Raw genomic sequence first — 19,083 nt, forward strand, 5'->3', positions numbered from 1 at the left:
GTTGCATTAACACTGTGTGGTTTATTCTGGGTATTTTACAAATATTAGCTAATAAAGGTTAATATGACTTAATAAGTTTAATAGTTTATAAAGGTATAAGTTTATAAAGGGTAAATATGAATAGGTTCCCAATATAGATGCAAAGGGTAATAACACAAGTGTAATGGTTTGCAACCAGACAGGTGCAATACACATGTATACAAAACACAAGTTAGTGATGTGCAGATACCGCACCATGTGGAACTGGAACAGGCATCACAAATTTACATACACACGCCCCCAGGTCGAGGAAGTATCGGAGGATTGTCGTGGATCGGTCGGAAATTTATACACACTACACAAAGGAAAGGAAATTGGAACGAAAATATTGAACGGTACGACCAACCAAATGAAGCAACAATCGTCCATTTAGGCAGAATTTGATCATCATGTCAGTACACACACTGACCCGACTTTCGAACGAGCGGTCGTATGTCGGCTGGTTGAGCCAATTATTGGGCAAAAAAAAACCTGTAGTGTGTACCCAGCTTAAGACTACATTCAGCGAGGAGTGCCCAAATCCATTTAGCTCCTCTAATAAGAAGGAGCGAAGTTCTGCGCCCATGTAGACACATCTTAACCCGCTAAGCCACAAACAAATGGGTGTGTTTGCACACAAATAACCACATAGCATCACATAATTGTATTCCCAGCTTTGTAAATAGCCCCAGTAAGATAATAGCATGTAACAAAATTAATTATATAAATCGTATCACAACTTCAGCTAGAAAGTGTGACCAAACATAATGTGGGAACTGGAACACTACATTATATCTCCAGATCACTATAGGCATTATATATTACATAGAACCCTGTATTACAATGACGTCTGCTATTAATGTGGAGAGTGATGCCAATATCAACTACAACAGTGAAATTGAAATAGTTCCATACATGAGCTATTTGTTCCAGTTGTATGTTGATGACACATATCACCTATATCTATGGATTGTAATTAAATTATAACATGTTAATATACTGGGTAAACACTCTAAGGGGCATATTCAATTTCGATCCCGATCCGCGGGATCGCGCCGGAACGGGCCGCGAACCTAAAATCTGCGTTATTGCGGTACCGTATTACCGGCAGTAGTGCGCATTTTCCGCGGTAACACGGATCGGATCAGAATTGAATATGCCCCTAAATGTATTCATGGCTGTTTTCATAATTTACAATTATAGAACATATCTCATGTTTATCAGCTCAATGAAACTGATTTTCTGTTATATGTATTTTCTGACATTTATTAAGACCCGATTTCTGTGGAAAACATTCCCCACACTCAGAACATGGAAATGGCTTCTCACTTCTATGAATTCTCTGATGTCTAACAAGATCTGATTTCTGGGTAAAACATTTCCCACATTCAGAACACGGAAATGGTTTTTCACCTGTGTGAATTCTCTGATGTTTAACAAGACCTGAGTTATGTGGAAAACATTTTCCACACTCAGAACACGGAAATGTTTTTTTACCTGTGTGAACTCTCTGATGTTTAACAAGACCTGATTTATGTAGAAAACATTTTCCACACTCAGAACACGGAAATGTTTTTTTACCTGTGTGAACTCTCTGATGTCTAACAAGATCGGATTTCTGTGCAAAACATTTCCCACACTCAGAACATTGAAATGGTTTTTCACCTGTGTGAAGTTTCCAATGTTTAACTAGACCTGATTTATATGGGAAACATTTCCCACACTCAGAACATGGAAATGGCTTCTCACCTCTGTGAATTTTCTGATGTGCAACAAGTTTTGATTTCTGGGTAAAACATTTCCCACACTCAGAACATGAAAATGGTTTTTCACCTGTGTGAATTCTCTGATGTCTAACAAGATCTGATTTCTGTGCAAAACATTTCCTACACTCAAAACACGGTAATGGCTTCTCGGTTCCATGAAATCTCTGATGTGCAACAAGATATGCTTTCTGGGTAAAACATTTCCCACAATCAGAACATGGAAATGGTTTTTCACCTGTGTGAATTCTCTGATGTTTAACAAGATCTGATTTCTGTGCAAAACATTTCCCACACTCAGAACATGGAAATGGTTTTTCACCTGTGTGAAGTCTCTGATGTTTAACAAGACCTGATTTATGTGGAAAACACTTCCCACATTCAGAACAGGGAAATGGCTTCTCACCTGTGTGAATTCTCTGATGTGCAACAAGATCTGATTTCTGGGTAAAAATTTTCCCACACTCAGAACACGGAAATGGCTTCTCACTTCTATGAAATCTCTGATGTGCAACAAGATATGATTTCTGGGTAAAACTTTTCCCACACTCAGAACATGGAAATGGTTTTTCACCTGTGTGAAGTCTCTGATGTCCTACAAGACCTCTTATACGTGTAAAACATATCCCACACTCAGAACATGGAAATGGTTTTTCACCTGTGTGAAGTCTCTGATGTCGAACAAGACCTGTCTTACGTGTAAAACATATCCCACACTCAGAACACGGAAATGGCTTCTCACTTCTATGAATTCTCTGATGTGCAGCAAGATTTGATTTCTTGGTAAAACATTTCCCACACTCAGAACATGGAAATGGCTTCTCACCTGTGTGAATTCTCTGATGTGTAGCAAGATTTGATTTCTTGGTAAAACATTTCCCACACTCAGAACATGAAAATGGTTTCTTCCCTGTGTGAGTTCTCTGATGTCCAACAAAGACTGACTGTATAAAAGTTTTACCACATTCAGAAGAAGGAAATAATGTATCACCTCCATGAGCTGTATTTTGTGTAATAGTATCCGAGTTATCAGTAGAACATTCCTCATGATTAAAGGGATCAGATGAAATATCTGCACTGTGAAGCACTGGATTTATATTTAGGGTAATACAGTTTTCTCCTGGAGAATATTGTAGGATGTTGTTATAATCTATTTTAAAATCTGGAGACAAAATGAGATATCCCTCCAAGGTATTCCTGCTTCTGTATCCATCTGCTGGAAGTAAGTTCAACATGTTTAGTTGTCTAATGTCAATTTGCAAATTACAAAAATTATTACAATTATAAATGTACAATCAGCCAATATGCACTGGCTTAAAATATAACCCAATCACATTGAGAAGCACATTGCATAGACATCCAGATTACACAGTCACATTTGGAAACAGAGGAGACATGGGCTAAATTAGGCCTATCTATGCATCGACATTACTTAAAATTATCCATGGACAAATAGGTAGCAAGAAAAATGAGTGATGCACCATCAATATGTCTATTTAGTCAACCTTAGTTACCATAACACCGGGGCCACAAGCAAACTACTAATTTAAGCCAAGACTTTGGTGTAGACAAGCACTGAGAGAAAGAACAACAGTAGGACAGAGTATTAGAGCAAAGTAAGAAACAGCAACATAGAACGATGATTGCATAGAGCAGAGGAGACCATCAGGAGAGAGTAGAAGAATGGAGCAGGACACAAATGGGCAACAGCAAGAAAATCGTAAAAAACATAAGGGCAGAGCAGGATACAGAGACAAATCAGATGATGAGCAATACTACATAGCATTCAAGCACAGAGAATTGAAGGGAGCTACTGTGCTATGATAAGTGTGTGATTATAGTTCTGTGTGTACAAGAAGGTGGAGTTTGTGTGAAGTGTGTGTTGTGATAGCGTCTGTGTGATATTAGAGTCAAAAAGGAATCACCTGATACCTTGCTTTAGTACTGCAGTATGTACGCATATAAATAACAAATATTCAGATATTGAGAACATGAATATGGCTGCTCAGTTCTATGAAATCTCTGATGTGTAACATGGAAACAAACAAATATTCAGATATTATATAAGGACGATAATGGGTGATGTCACATGTGGTAGTGTACTGTGAGGATCATAGGTAATGTCGTATGTGTTATTACACACCAAGGATCATGGGTATTGTCACATGAAGTCTTATCCCAAAGATCAGTGACTGAATCACAATAGTGACACCCCTTCTACAGGGTGAAAAACACCAGAGAGTGTACGGAGGAGAATAGTCAGACCTTTTGGCTGGTAGCACACAATGAAATGACCCGAGGAGGAAAGCAGGAGTCTAAGAGAAGCTGATGGCTCCTGACTCTGCAATGGACAGATACTTTTACCTCATTATTGTGTGTCACAAAATTCACAGGGACGGTTGTACTCTTTGTAGTCTTTGTTTTACTCAAACCCACTACAGATGCGCCAAGGTTAAAAGAGATGAAGGTCGCGATCCTCTGGATGGGTACCAGGCGAGAATGACAGGGGAAGATGTTATTAGCCAACAAGGGGTGGCCAGAATAGGGAAGGATAAAGGACACCGGGATTAGCATATGAAGCTGGTTACCAGGATCTGAAGAATAGTCGTGGATACAGAATACCAGTGGAATTCAAAGGAACCAAATAATCCAGCAGTTAAGCAGGCTACAGGACCTGAAGATCTGGAACCATTTTGCCAGAACAGGTGCTTTATATAGTCTGGAGGATGAAGGGGCATGAACAACAATCAGCCAATGACTGAACAGGAGAAAGCATACTGCATAGACCTGAATCTAAGATGGCGGCTGCCATCGGAAGACGGAGGACCCTTGGAGGAGACTGATTGAGGAGGCCCGCTTTACGCACCGCACCCTGGTAAGTGAGTTGGAGGGTCCGGCGCATGACAGCACCTCCCTCTTAAAGGTGGGCACTGAACACCCTACACAGGGTTTGTTGTTATATTGAATATCAGAGGAGTCAACCCAAGATCATTCTACAGAATCAAAATCTTTAAAATCAACCAAGTATTGAATCTTCTCCTCAGGGACGTCTGTAATTGAGGATCTATTTGATTTCATGATTCCTCCATTTGCTGAGTGCTGATTACAGATGGAGGAGAAAACACAGTGAAAAAATGATTTGTAATGAGTGGCTTCAGTAAAGGGATATGGAAGGTATTGGTTGTTGCGAAGTGAAGATGATAACTTTAGCTTGAAAGCCACTGGGTTGATTATTTCAAGGATTTTTAAGGGTCCAAAGTACTTGGTGGTTGCAAGCTTACATACATGGAACTTTTAAACATATGTTCCTAGTTGAAAGCCAGACTTTGTCTCCTTTTTTTAGTGCAGGAATAGCACATCGTTTTTTTGTCAAAAATAAAAATTGTGGTGTTTGGAAGAGTTCCTGAGATTGAGATTTCTTGAGTTTTATTTTATGTTAGATCAAACAATAGAGGAATCCTAATACAAAGAGTATGAGGTAAGAAACAAAACTCTGAAACTACAGTTCATCCATACAAAGTGAAGAAGGGAGTAGAAGAGGAGGACTCATGAAAATGGTTGCTATGTGAAGATTCTACCCATAGGAGTAAGTCCTTCCAGTTGTCTTGATTAGAAGTAGTGTAGAGTGTGATGAAAGTCTCCAAATCTTGATTTAGTGTCACAGTTTGAACTGGGTAGTGGGTTTGATAGTAACAGCATTGAGGCCACGATAATCAATGCAATGATGTTACCCTCTTTTCTCTTTACAAAGAAGAAGCCTGCACCTGCCAGTGAAGATGAATGCTTAATGAATCTCTACAGCAAGTTTTCTTTGATATTCTCAGCCATGGCTTGAGTCTCAGGAAGGGCGAGAGGATAAAAAGTCCTCGTGGAGGGGGTTTTCCCAGGAAGATGTTCAATGGGACAATCACAAGCTCGATGAGGCGGCAAGATCTTGGATTTTGCATAGAAACAAAAGGAGTAACAGCCATAGACTGGGTAGGTAACATTTGAAGAGGAGTGACATCATGCAGACAGCGAGGCATACAGGCAGGACCCCATGCCAATAACTGGGAAGACGACCAATCCAGATGAGGAGAGTGCAGTTGAAGCCAGGAAAAGACCAAGATAACAGGACTAGTGGAACGAGGCAAAAGAAAGGATATCTGTTCCCGGTGTAAGGCACCCACTTGAAGCGTTAAAGAAGTGGATACAGGATACCAGCATTAGCTGAGAAGCATATGACACTGGTTACCATCAACTGAAGAATAGGCATACAGGATACCAGTGGAATTCAGAGAAGCCAAATAATCAAGCATTTTAGCAGGACTTGAAAATCTGGCAAAATTTTGCCAGAACTAGTGCTTTATATAGTCTGGACGAAGAGAGGGCATCAACAACAATCAGTCAATGGCTGAACAGGACAAAGCATAAAAGACGGCAGATCTGAATCCAAGATAGCAGCCGCCATCAGAAAATGGAGGACCTGTCAACGCCTGGAGGAAACCTGACAGAGGAGGCCCTCTTTGCGCACTGGACCCCGGTACGTGAGATGGAGGGTCCAACGTGTGACAGTTTGTTCTGACAGAGGAGGGTGTAGAACAAGAGACTGTTGTAGTAAATGAACAAGGAGAATATGTGACTCTTTTCTGTAATAAGTGTTTATTACTGACCTGTGCTGATATCTGTAGGGATTTCCTCCTCCTTACACTGCTGATCACCTCTCACATATGGCTCTTCTCCTCCCTCTATATATTCAATCTTAATATCAGTCAGGTTGGCACCCTAGATAACCCACAAAACAATAAAAAAAAACACTTTAACGATGTCTGATTTCATTAGCAAAGATTAAACAGAAGAATATCAGTGTACAAGACACATTTGGTGAGACCCTAAACTTCATCTACCTGATCATTCTGTGAGATACTGTGATTTTCCCCTGTACAATCCTGGGAATGAAGAGGACGGGGACATCTCTCAGGAGTATTTATGTTACTGGATCCATCTGTAAGAGACACACAAAGAGGGAATACACAGCTTTTATATGATGATCATATGATGTGTGTACATTAACCTAAGCACCCTATAGTTTGATAGGAAAAGCAGGAATGCTTCATTTACTAAGTATATAAGGTGGTATTTGCTTAAATGTTCAACCTTAACACTACTGAAATACAAAATAGAATGGTATTTGTGAAAAACGAATTGCAATGAGTAGCTTCAGTAAAGGGATATGGAAGGTATTGGAGATGCGAAGTGAAGATGATAACTTTAGCTTGAAAGCCACTGGGTTGATAATTTGAAGGATTTTGAAGGGTCCAAAGTACTTGGTGGTTGCAAGCTTACATACATGGAACTTATAAATATATGTTCCTAGTTGAAAGCCAGACTTTGTCTCCTTTTTTTTAGTGCAGGAATAGCACGTTGTTTTTTTGTCAAAAGTAAAATTTGTAGGAGTGTTTGGAGGAGTTCTTGAGAGTTTTAATTACGTTAGATCAAACAATAGAAAATTCTGTAACTAGAGTTCATCCATACATAGTGAAGAAGGGAGTAGAAGAGGAGGACTCATGAAAATGGTTGCTATGTGAAAATTCTGCCCATGGGAGTAGGTCCTTCCAGTTGTCTTGATTAGAAGTAGTGTAGAGTCTGATGCACGTTTCCAAATCTTGATTTAGTGTCACAGTTTGAACATTCATTTCGGGTTGGTAGGATGAGAAGCTGAGACGGATATTAAGATATTTACAGAGGGGTCTCCAAAATTTAGAAATAAATTGAAGTACATGGTCTGAAATAATCTCTTGAGGACAACCATGAGGATGGAAGATTTTTTTGATAAAGAATTTATCAAGAATTGAGGCAGAAATAAAATCAATTACTGAATGAAATTGGCCATTTTAGAGAAATGTTCCAAAACTGCCCAGATAGTGTTACATTTTTTACTAGGAGGCAGATCAGTGATAAAGTCCATGGTGATTTGTGTTCATGGTCTCACAGGAATGGGCAATGAAGAAGAGAACCAAAGGGGGATTGGCGAGAGATTTTGTCTTCAGCACAGGTTGTTAGGCAGATACAAATTCCCTTACATCCAGACGAAGAGTTGGCCACCAATAGTTCCTTGATATGAACTCCAGCGTTTTCTCAAGTACCGGCGTGCCCAGAGAAGTGAGATGAATGTACCCATTGAGAAGTGTTTTCCAAAATATGGATGGGACAAAGGTCTTGCAGGAAGATGTCGTCACCGAAAGATCCACAGGGGTAGAGACGCGTAATTTGAGATCCAGAATAGGGTAATTATCTGGCTTCTCAAGATTTTTACTACCTTCAAACGCTTGAGAGAGAGCATCAGCTTTCTTGTTCTTTGCCCTCGTTCTAAAGGTAATATGAAGATCAAATCAAGAGAAAAACAGAGACCAGCGGTTTGGAAAGGGTTCAAACATTGAACAGATTGAAAATACAGCAGATTTTCATAATTAGTAATAATGGTTACGGGAAAGCGGGAACCTTCAAGAAGATATCTTCATTCAGACAGGGCAAGTTTAATTACTAGACGTTCCTTTTTTCTAATTGTATAGTTTCAAGAAAAGAAACCGGAAGGATGTGACTGCCCCAAAGAGGATCTCTCAGAAAGTACAGCTCCTACCCCAACAGAAGATTCATCAATTTGCAAAAAAAAGGCATGGTGGTGTCAGGTAGTTTCAGGACAATTCCAGTTTGAAAGAACTGAATGCTGCAGATGTGGCTGCGGGCCTATATTTAACATCAACCCATTTACGAGTGAGAGAAATGATGGAGTGGCTAGTGTGGAGTATTCATGAATAAACTGTCTACAGTAATTGGCAAAGCTGAGAAATCGCTGGATAGCTTTGAGGCCCACAGTTGTGGCCATTCCAGAATGGCACAAACCTTTTATGGGTCCATTTGTAGACCAGAGCTTGACACAATATATCCGAGAAAAGGCGTTAGTTCGAAGGAACATTTTTCTAATTTACAGTGGAGCCGATGTTTGTGTAGACCTGATAGGACTTCAAAAACTTCAAGGCACTGAGAGACAAAATACTTAGAAAACAATAAGATGTCCTCTAGATCAACAACCACGTGGGAGTAGAGTAGATCTAGAAAGATTTCACGACCAAAGCTCTGGAAAATGGGCGGGACATTATAGATGTTGAAGGGCTTCAATAAATACCTGTAGTGGACATCTCTTGTATTAAATACTGTTTTCCACTCATCCCCTTTACGAATACGAATAAAATTGTAGGAACCACAAAAATGTAATTTAGTGAAGATTTTGGCTCCTTCAGTGCGATCGAACAAGCAGAGGAACTGGGTTTGATGGTAACAGCATTGAGGCCACGATAATCAATGTAATGATGTACGGTACTGTCCTATTTCTTTACAAAGAAGAAGCCCACACCTGCCAGACTGTTGTAGTAAATGAACAAGGAGAAAAAGATAAAAGACGGCAGATCTGAATCGAAGATGGCAGCCCCATCAGAAAATGGAGGACCTGTCAACGCCTGGAGGAAACCTGACAGAGGAGGCCCTCTTTGAGCACTGGACACCGGTACGTGAGATGGAGGGTCCAGCGTGTGAGTTTGTTCTGACAGAGGAGGGTGTAGAACAAGAGACTGTTGTAGTAAATGAACAGGGAGAATATGTGACTCTCTTCTGTAATAAGTTTTTATTACTCACGTGTGCTGATATCTGTAGGGATTTCCTCCTCCTTACACTGCTGATCAGCCCTCACATACGTCTCTTCTTCTCCCTCTATATATTCAATCTTAATATCAGTCACATTGGCACCCTAGATAACCCACAAAACAATAAAAAAAAACACTTTAACGATGTCTGATTTGATTAGCAAAGATTAAACAGAAGAATATCAGTGTATAAGACACATTTGGTGAGACCCTAAACTCCATCTACCTGATAATTCTGTGAGATACTGTGATTTTCCTCTGTACAATCCTGGGAATGAAGAGGACGGGGACATCTCTCAGGAGTATTTATGTTATTGGATCCATCTGTAGGAGACACACAAAGAGTGAATACACAGCTTTTATATGATTATGATATAATGTGTGTACATTAACCTAAACACCCTAGAGTTTGATAGGGAAAGCAGAAATGCTGCATTTACTATGTATTTAAGGTGGTATTCACTTAAATGTTCAACCTTAACACTACTGAAATACAAATGAATGGTATTTGTGAAAAAACGATTTGTAATGAGTGAGATGAATGCACCCATTGTAGAATTGTTTTCCAAAATGTGGGCGGGATGAAGGTCTTGCAGGGAGATATCGTCACAGAAAAATACACAGAGGTAGAGACGAGTAATTTGAGATCCAGAATAGGGTCATTTTCTAGCTTCTCAAGATTTTGACTGCCTTCAAACGCTTGAGAGAGAGCATCAGCTTTCTTGTTCTTGTCCCTTGTTCTAAAGGTAATACCAAATCAAGAGAAAAACAGAGACCAGCGGTTTGGCAAGGGTTCAAACATTGAACAGATTGAAAATACAGCAGATTTTTATAATTAGTAAAGATGGTTACGGGAAAGCGGGAACCTTCAAGAAGATATCTTCATTCAGCCAGGGCGAGTTTACTTACTAGATGTTCCTTTTTTCCAATTGTATAGTTTCAAAAAAAGAAACCGTAAGGATGTGACTGCCCCAAAGAAGATCTCTCAGAAAATATGGCTCCTACCCCAACAGAAGAGTCATCAACTTGCAAGAATAAACGCATGGTGGTGTCAGGTTGTTTCAGGACAATTTCAGTTTGAGAGAATTGAATGCTGCAGATGTGGCTGCGGGACTATACTTAACATCGACCCATTTACGAGTGAGAGAGATGATGGGAGTGGCTAGGGTGGAATATTTCTGAATAAACTGTCTGCAGTAATTGGCAAAGCTGAGAAATCGCTGGATAGCTTTGAGGTCCACAGTTGTGGCCATTCCAGAATGGCACAAACCTTTTATGGGTCCATTTGTAGACCAGTTTGACACAATATATCCGAGAAAAGGCGTTAGTTCGAAGGAACATTTGTCTAATTTACAGTAGAGCCGATGTATGTGTAGACCTGATAGGACTTCAAAAACTTCAAAGGACTGAGAGACAAAATACTTAGAAAACAATAAAATGTCAAGATCAACAACCATGTGGGAGTAGAGTAGATCTAGGAAGATTTCACTAACAAAGCTCTGGAAAATGGGCGGGACATTATAGATGCTGAAGGGCTTCAATAAATACCTGTAGTGGACATCTCTAGTATTAAATACTGTTTTCCACTCATCCCCTTTACGGATACGAATCAAATTGTAGGAACCACAAAGATCGAGTTTAGTGAAGATTTTGGCTCCTTTGGTGCGATCGAATAAGCAGAGGAACTGGGTAGTGAGTTTGATGGTAACAGCATTGAGGCCACGATAATCAATGCAATGATGTACGGTACTGTCCTATTTCTTTACAAAGAAGAAGCCCACATCTGCCAGACTGTTGTAGTAAATGAACAAGGAGAATATGTGACTCTTTTTTGTAATAAGTTTTTATTACTCACCTGTGCTGATATCTGTAGGGATTTCCTCCTCCTTACACTGCTGATCACCCCTCACATACGGCTCTTCTTCTCCCTCTATATATTCCATCTTAATATCAGTCAGATTGGCACCCTAAATAACACCCAAAGCAATAAAAAAAACACTTTAACAATGTCTGATTTCATTAGCGAATATTAAACAGAAGAATATCAGTGTATAAAACACAGTTGGTGAGACCCTAAACTCCATCTACCTGATAATCCTGTGGGATACTGTGATTATCCTCTGTACAATCCTGGGAATGAAGAGGACGGGAACATCTTTCAGGAGTATTTATGTTACTGGATCCATCTGTAGGAGACACACAAAGAGGGAATACACAGCTTTTATGTGATTATCATATGATGTGTGTACATTAACCTTAGCACCCTATAAGCTTGATAGTAAATGCAGCATTCCTGCTTTCCCTAAGTATATAAGGTGGTATTCGCTTAAATGTTCAACCTTAACACTACTGAAATACCAAATAGAATGGTATTTGTGCGCGCAAGATCCACATACAAGAAAAGATAGGAAACTGTCGGTAAGAGCAGATAAGGATCTGTAGAACGTCCAATCCTTTCACATATGTGCAAAAGGGGAATGGTTTGATCCATCGCTCCAGAGATATGTAGATAAATACGTATGTGTTATTTAAAGGATGGTAAATATGTGCAATTAATACCAGATGGCGATGTGTATACCTCATACAATTATGTACAGAGCTCCCTTGGCCGGAAGTGGCAGGCAGCCGTCCCCGTTCTATGGTCGTTGCCTGACAGACTCATGTGGTGGGATTAGTGGTGGGTATGGGTTGTCTGTATGGTTCACCAGGTGTCAGTTAGTTTCTCCAGGCGTGACACCTTGGCTTACAGTACTTGGTATTCTGAAGTCTGATAGGGCTTGATATTTACCTAGCCCAACCCTGCTTCACTTCCAAGTTCAGATGGGGTTGGGCATATTTAAAGGTAGTATGACTGTAATTCACAGATGTACACAACTACCAGCGATGTATCTGACGGGGTTTACACCTACAGACAACTCTAGATCTCGAACTCAATGTTCAAGCCTGTTGGTGTTAAGAGTTTTTAGTGTGTAGATCCACCTGGTTTTCACCATATTTATAAGCTTGGTGAAATCCCCCCCACCCCCCCCCCCCCCTCCCCTCCCTCCACACACACAATTCCTCTGAACCTCTTAATAGCTTGGAATTTTAAACATGAAGGACCATTATTATGTTTAAGTTTATAATGGTGTGACATGCTGTGAGTGTCTAAACCTTTTTTGATATTGCATATGTGCTCCCCTATTCTGGTTTTTAAGGGTCTGATGGAGCGACCAATGTACTGAAGTTTAGATGGACACTGTAATAAATAGATCACATCCCTTGTGACACAAGTAAGGTAGTTGCGGACCTTGTGGACATTTCGAATTGAATTCATTGACTGGTTTGGTACTTCTGCAGTTGGTTGTGATACAGCCAGAAACAGAAACCAGACGAATGCTCAATATCAGTCAAAGTGCTTTGTATTAATTGTTTTTGTTTTATATGATTCTTAACTAGTTGTGTTCTTAAGTCTGGAGCCTTCCTGAACACTGCATCATAATGGGTTGGTAGAATTGTTCTGAGGTCTACATCTTGAATAAGAACTTTCCAGTTGCCCCTAAGGATGATTTTTTTTTTTAAGCTTATATGTATAAATTTTGTCACACAATAAACTGATATACAGCAGTAGCCCAAGAGGGCAGAACCAAGTAACATTGTGAATTGGAATCTAATGTATAAAGAACAAGTCCACATGGGGCGGTTACAAAACATAGACAAAAGAACAATAAATCAATAAAGAGCCTTAAATAGATGCTGAGGAATGTGGTGTTGTATACAGTAGTGAAGACAGAGGTAAGATGGGAAAGAGGAGAGGTGGATGGTGGGGGGGGGTGGAGGAGGGGGGAGTTGGAGACCACGTCTGTGGTCCCTGGCAGCCAGAGGGCAGACCAAATAGAGCATTATGCGGCAATCAGCCAAGACAGAACTGTTCACAGGAAGAGGGCTGAAATATTCTGACTTTGATCAGGTGGCGGATTGGGACCTGAGGTACCATTGTAGATGAACCAATCACCCCAAATTTGGGAGAATTTATGGGTTTTCTTAATAAGGTATGTTGACATTTCCTACTTGGATGCTAAATACAAGATCTTATTGAGAAGTTGCTGTCTGGAAGGAGGGTTTGGAATTTTCCAGTGTTTCGCAGCCAGACATCTGGCCATTTTGAGGATCTGAACAGACAGTTTCTCCAAGTATTTGTCTAGGGCCTCAACAGGGGAGCCAAGAAGAAAGAACTATGGTCACGTTGAGACTTGGACTGTAGTAATGGCGCTAATCAAAGCTGCTACATCATCCCAGAAGGAGGCTATTCCCGGACAAGAACACCAGATTTGGATGAAGGACCCCTGATCCCTACAGCCCCTCCAACATAAGTTGGAAATGGACATGTAGATTTTCTTCAGCAGGGTAGGAACCAGGTACCAGTGGTAATAGATTTTGTAGGTTTTTTCCTTAACAAGGGATGAGATGGAAGTATTGGAGACCCTCTCTCTAATTTTCTCCCATGTGTCCTCATCTGGTGGTCTACCCAGGTCAGCCTCCCACCTAAGTTCATGGATAGGGGTGCAGGGTTTTCTGGAGGAGGTGAGAAGATTATATAAAGTGGAAATCATTTCCCTGTGCAAAGGTGATTGGAAACAAAGACTCCAGGAAAGTGAGAGGTTTCGCTATATCAGACCTAGGAAGGGAGTTGACATATTACTAAGGATATTTTTGATTTTGAATGCAGAACTGTTATAGTCTGATAAAAAATATACTTTATTTTCTGAATCCATATTACTTGGTTTAACCTTATAGTTAAGCAATTCTTCTCTATCTAAAGTCTCTATGGTTTTGAAAGTCTTGTCTAATTGTACTTGATCGTATCATTTCTCCTTAAATTGTATTTATAAATGTGTCAGGCGCTGCCCCCGCACTTCCCCTAGATGCTGGGGATGGGGCGTCTGCTCTCACTGTCAGCGTCCCGTTATCTACCTTCATAGTTTCAGGCGGCCATGGTGCAAGTGCATGAACACTGCTGCTTGCGTCCTAATGCTAGGCAACAGAAAGCTCTCCACCCACTTCTGTCAGCTGCATCTGACTGCTGAATCAACCATTCCCCAATCAGGGGCAACTTCCTCTTATTTGCACCTCGTGACAGTGTACTGGTGCCCGAGAGTTGGCTCTCACCAGCTCCAACATTCCAGTTATCTGTATCCTGTTTCCTGCATTTGGCCTGTATCCTGGACGTTTCTCTTGTTTATCCCTGGTACTGCATTGCTCGTTCTGACCTACCCTCTGGATGCTTCCTGTGTTCTGCGCTACCATTTGCCTTTGTTCTGGACTGTTTGACTATTCCTGTTCACCACACCACTGCACTGGTAACTAACTCAGAGAACCACGTCCTGCGCAACTCACGCAGCAAAGTCCATAGCTCCTTGCGGGGGTCCCTGGTGAACACTGGGGTTACATTAGACTTCATGCCTTTCCATTTAGTAGTATCAATACCAGTCAGTGGTGAGTTCAGCATTAATAACATTACAAAATGCTCTCCCTGTAGCATGTAATTCTTGATGTCTGAAGAGTTCCTTCTCACCCATTTGAGCTGGCCTGTAGGGATGTTTGACTACCATTGAGGATGATGATTACTTGTAGCGATGATATAACTATTCACACCAACCTGTTTGTAATGTGCTTTAGTTTCTAGCCTATGTGCTAGAGGTAAATTTGAGTTGGTAAGGATTGTTTAATTTGGCAGTGAAGTTAAGAGACTTTTCATCACCTTGCCAGATGAAAAAAATATCATCTATACACCTGCTCCATAGGGTCAGATTTCTAATCCTCCCACTTGCTCATAAAGAGGTTGGCATAATTCGGGGGCGAATCTGGTCCCTATGGCAGTACCTCTAGTCTGTAAATAAAATATGTCCTGGAACCAAAAATAGTTGTGTTTTAAAATAAAATTGATACTGCCTACAATAAACTCCGCTTGGTCTGGATTGATGGTGTAATTTTGTGCAAGATGGTATTTAATGCTGTCTAGACCTTGAGAATGGACAATTACAGAGCATATCTCTGGAGCGCTGGATCAAACTATTCCCCTTTTGTAACTATTGAAACACAGCAACAGGATGGAACAATGAGGAATGTTGTTTATATAAGGGGATAAATTTAGGACATTCAAAATAGATATGGAACAATATATTTCTAGGGTCCCCACATCTCCAGCAGTGTGGCAGGCAGAGAAACATGTGCAGAACCATAGGAGTGTGGAACCAAGGGAATATTTGGTGGTGGTTTCAGAATAGCCAACATCAACGCATGCAGATGAAGAGAAAAAAGCTGAAAATGATAGCAGAATCAAAGCTGTAGTGTCAGTCAATCTCAGTCTTTGTAGTGACCATATTATTTAACAGGGTATTAAGGATGCCCAATAGGAAGAGTACAAGCTGTCAAGTTCCATAGATTTAGGGGGCCCTCATACACTAATCTGTGCCAGTGTCCAAGTCTTCAGAATGCGGGTGTGTAGTGTGGATGGAAATTATTTATAACGCTACTGCTTTACGAAATGGGGGATAACATCATCAAAAGTCCCATGTGTCTCCTGAACCCCATGAAACCTCAAACTTTGTGAGCATTAATAACCTGTTTATGAAAGGTTGATTTTCTTGGCAAGAAGCGAGCAAAAGTTAGTCTAGATATCCTTCTCCGACACCTATGTATTATCAGTAGACAATGCCAAGGCCATTGATACGAGAAAATTCGAAACTGAGGACTATGTAAGTGTCTCTGGTTCCAGCTATGTCTGCTGGTGAGAAGCCTCCACTTGGGGGTTTTAGAAAAATTCACCAGTATTGCGCTGACCAGGATTGTTTTCTTGGGTAGTATGTTATTGTTCCCCCGTAGTTTTGCCCATGATCTGAAAAAATCCTGTTAAATGTGCTTAATTGTACAAAGTTATTGTGCTAGTGAATGGCTTGCTTTAAATAAAAGACTGTAATCATTACATAGTCTGATCATGGATAATGTCACACATGGATATGCACAGGGTGGATAATGGGTAATGTCACACCTGGTCTTATCCCAAATCATCATTAATATAATAAACATGGAGACGTCACTTGTACAGATGTATGAGAATCACCAGAGAGCATGTGGAGGAGACTGGTCAGATCTCTTGGCTGGTAGCACATTGATATGATGTGAGGAGGAGAACAGGAGTCTAATAGGGGCTGGTGGTTCTGGTCACCATTGGGCAGATGTTTTTTCCTCTTTAGTTTGTACTGACTGAAGAGGGTACAGAATAAGAGATTGTAGTGACTGAGCAAGAAGGATATGTCACTCTTCTCTGTATTTAGTGTGTATTACTCACCTGTACAGATATCTGTAGGGATTTCCTCCTCCTTACACTGCTGATCACCCCTCACATATGTATCTTCTCCCTCTATATCTTCCTTTTTAATATCCACAAGGTCTTCACCCTAAATAAACCATACAACTGTAAAATAACCCTTTAATAATGTCTGATTTCATAAAACAGTAGAATATCAGTGTATAAGACCCACACAGCTGATCTACAGATGATATAGTGAAAAGTCACTTTGCTATTTGGTAAAACCCTAAATTCCATCTACCCGATACTCCTGTGGGATACTGTTATTTTCCTCTGTACAATCCTGTGAATAAGGACGACGGAGGCATCTCTCTGGGGTATTGCTGTTATTGGATCCATCTATAGGAGACAGAGGGTGATGGAATACACTGTTTATATGAGATTATCAGATGTGGTCCTCAAAATTGCTCTCTCTTTTATAATAAATAAAGTCTCCTCTTACCCAGTGATGTGATGGTTCTGTGATTCTCCATCATCACGTCCTTGTAGATACCCTTGTGTACTTCTAAATACTCCCACTCCTGCATGGAGAAATAGACAGTGACATCCTCACATCTTATAGGAACCTGACACACGATGATATACTATAAGGAGTGAGTTCTCCCACCCCTCCACGTAAATGTCTGGAGTGAATTCCTCAGCTTGTAGTTTTTTAGTCACTGCAAATCAGTGATGAAGCAACTCTTCTAATTCTGTCACCTGTGTCCACTGACCTTCACTTGCTGAAGTAAGTACTGCTGCTATCATATTTTACATGCATTCTATCTAGACTACAATTTGAAGCTTAGGATAATAACAAATGTGCAATAAATGATTTAATTAAAGTTTGAATAGTAGATTAGGACATGTGACTTAGGAAATGCACACGAACCAACCAATAAGGATTGGCGTGTAGTGTTGAGGGCATGTCTTCCTCCCAATACTAACATACAAAAATGTATTAAAGATTGTTCGTTGGAGGAAGACGACACCTTGACAGATGAGGTTAATCAAGAGAATATAGAACAAATTGTCACACATTTAGCCATCTATTTTCCAGTAGTAGTAAATTGGAGTAAAATTTTCACCGTTAAACAGAAAGATAGTGAAACAGCAGCAGATTACTTCATTAGAGGCATAGCAGCGATAACACGGTTCACTGGGATATCAAACATAGGTGAGGATCAACATCACAGGGAGGTAGCTGTAGGGGTTTTAATGGATGGTCTTAGGGAAAATTTAAAGACGAGGGAACAAACCTCATTACCAAATTGGAGAGGCATCACAGTAGATTCTCTCAGGGAGTCTGCTATGGAGCATGACAAAAATATTTTTAGAAAAAAGGAAGAGAAGAGTGATAGGTTGAGGACGGTAAGTATACAGGCTCTAGAGGGAATGCATACACGACCACCAGCATACAACCCACATAATAAGAAACATAAAATAATCAGGTGTTTCAACTGCAACGAAGAAGGACATTTCATGAGAGATTGTAAAAAGGAAAGACACAATACACATAGGGGTGGGTCACGTAAATATGCTCCAAGGAGGAATTCACATAGACTAGAAGATTCACACCTGCCCACGCATGTTAAAGCAGCAAATGCTGCGTGGGAAAGCGATAAGTCAGCATTAGGGGTCAGTTCATACCTGTAGTCTACAGCCAGTGAGGTTAACTGAGAGTCTGAGAGAAGAACCAACAATGGTAGTAGACATAGCTGGTAGGAAAAAAACTTTTCTTGTAGATACAGGGGCGGCCAGATCTGTGATAACCTCTCCTTTCAATCTACAGGTGACCAGTAAAACTATTCCAGCTATGGGGGTAACGGGAAGAGTGTTACATTATCCTTTAACTAAACCCACAGAAGTTACTATCGGGCCCCTGCATACCAAGCATTCGTTTCTCTTGGCTGCAGCAGCTCCTACTAACTTGCTGGGAAGAGACTTGTTATGTAAAATGGGATGTGTCATATACTGTACCCCAGATGGTGTATTCCTAGATATACCAGAGAAGGTCGTGCATGAGGTACAGGATATTTTGGACACCCCTCAAAGGTTAATGTTGCACTCTACCGTTATAGAACAAAAACCATCTCAAGTAAAGGATGTGTTGCTGGAAATACCGGGGTCCCTATGGACCAGAGATGGACAGGACACTGGATTGATGGCAAATGTAGCTCCTGTGATGGTAAATCTAAAAAGTGGTAGGATAGCTCCAAAAATCCCACAGTATCCATTAAAACCGGAGGTGGAACTAGGGGTATATCCTGTTATTGAGAGGCTGTTGCAACAA

At 40.5% G+C, this 19,083-nt stretch overlaps 1 protein-coding gene across 1 annotated transcript in view; it reads right to left on the reverse strand.

Annotated features, from left to right (window-relative positions):
• Positions 1–19,083, reverse strand: part of LOC142095487 (uncharacterized) — a 66,556-nt gene that overhangs the window by 40,795 nt on the left and 6,678 nt on the right. The window contains 9 exon segments of the mRNA XM_075178432.1: positions 1,768–2,581; positions 6,489–6,545; positions 6,668–6,765; positions 9,175–9,388; positions 9,687–9,784; positions 10,731–10,866; positions 11,549–11,646; positions 16,827–16,899; positions 17,091–17,150. Of these exon segments, the coding sequence (XP_075034533.1) occupies positions 1,768–2,581; positions 6,489–6,545; positions 6,668–6,765; positions 9,175–9,388; positions 9,687–9,784; positions 10,731–10,866; positions 11,549–11,646; positions 16,827–16,899; positions 17,091–17,150 (1,648 nt within the window).

Source organism: Mixophyes fleayi, chromosome 6 (genome assembly GCF_038048845.1).
Source record: "Mixophyes fleayi isolate aMixFle1 chromosome 6, aMixFle1.hap1, whole genome shotgun sequence".
Taxonomy (NCBI): Eukaryota; Metazoa; Chordata; class Amphibia; order Anura; family Limnodynastidae; genus Mixophyes; species Mixophyes fleayi.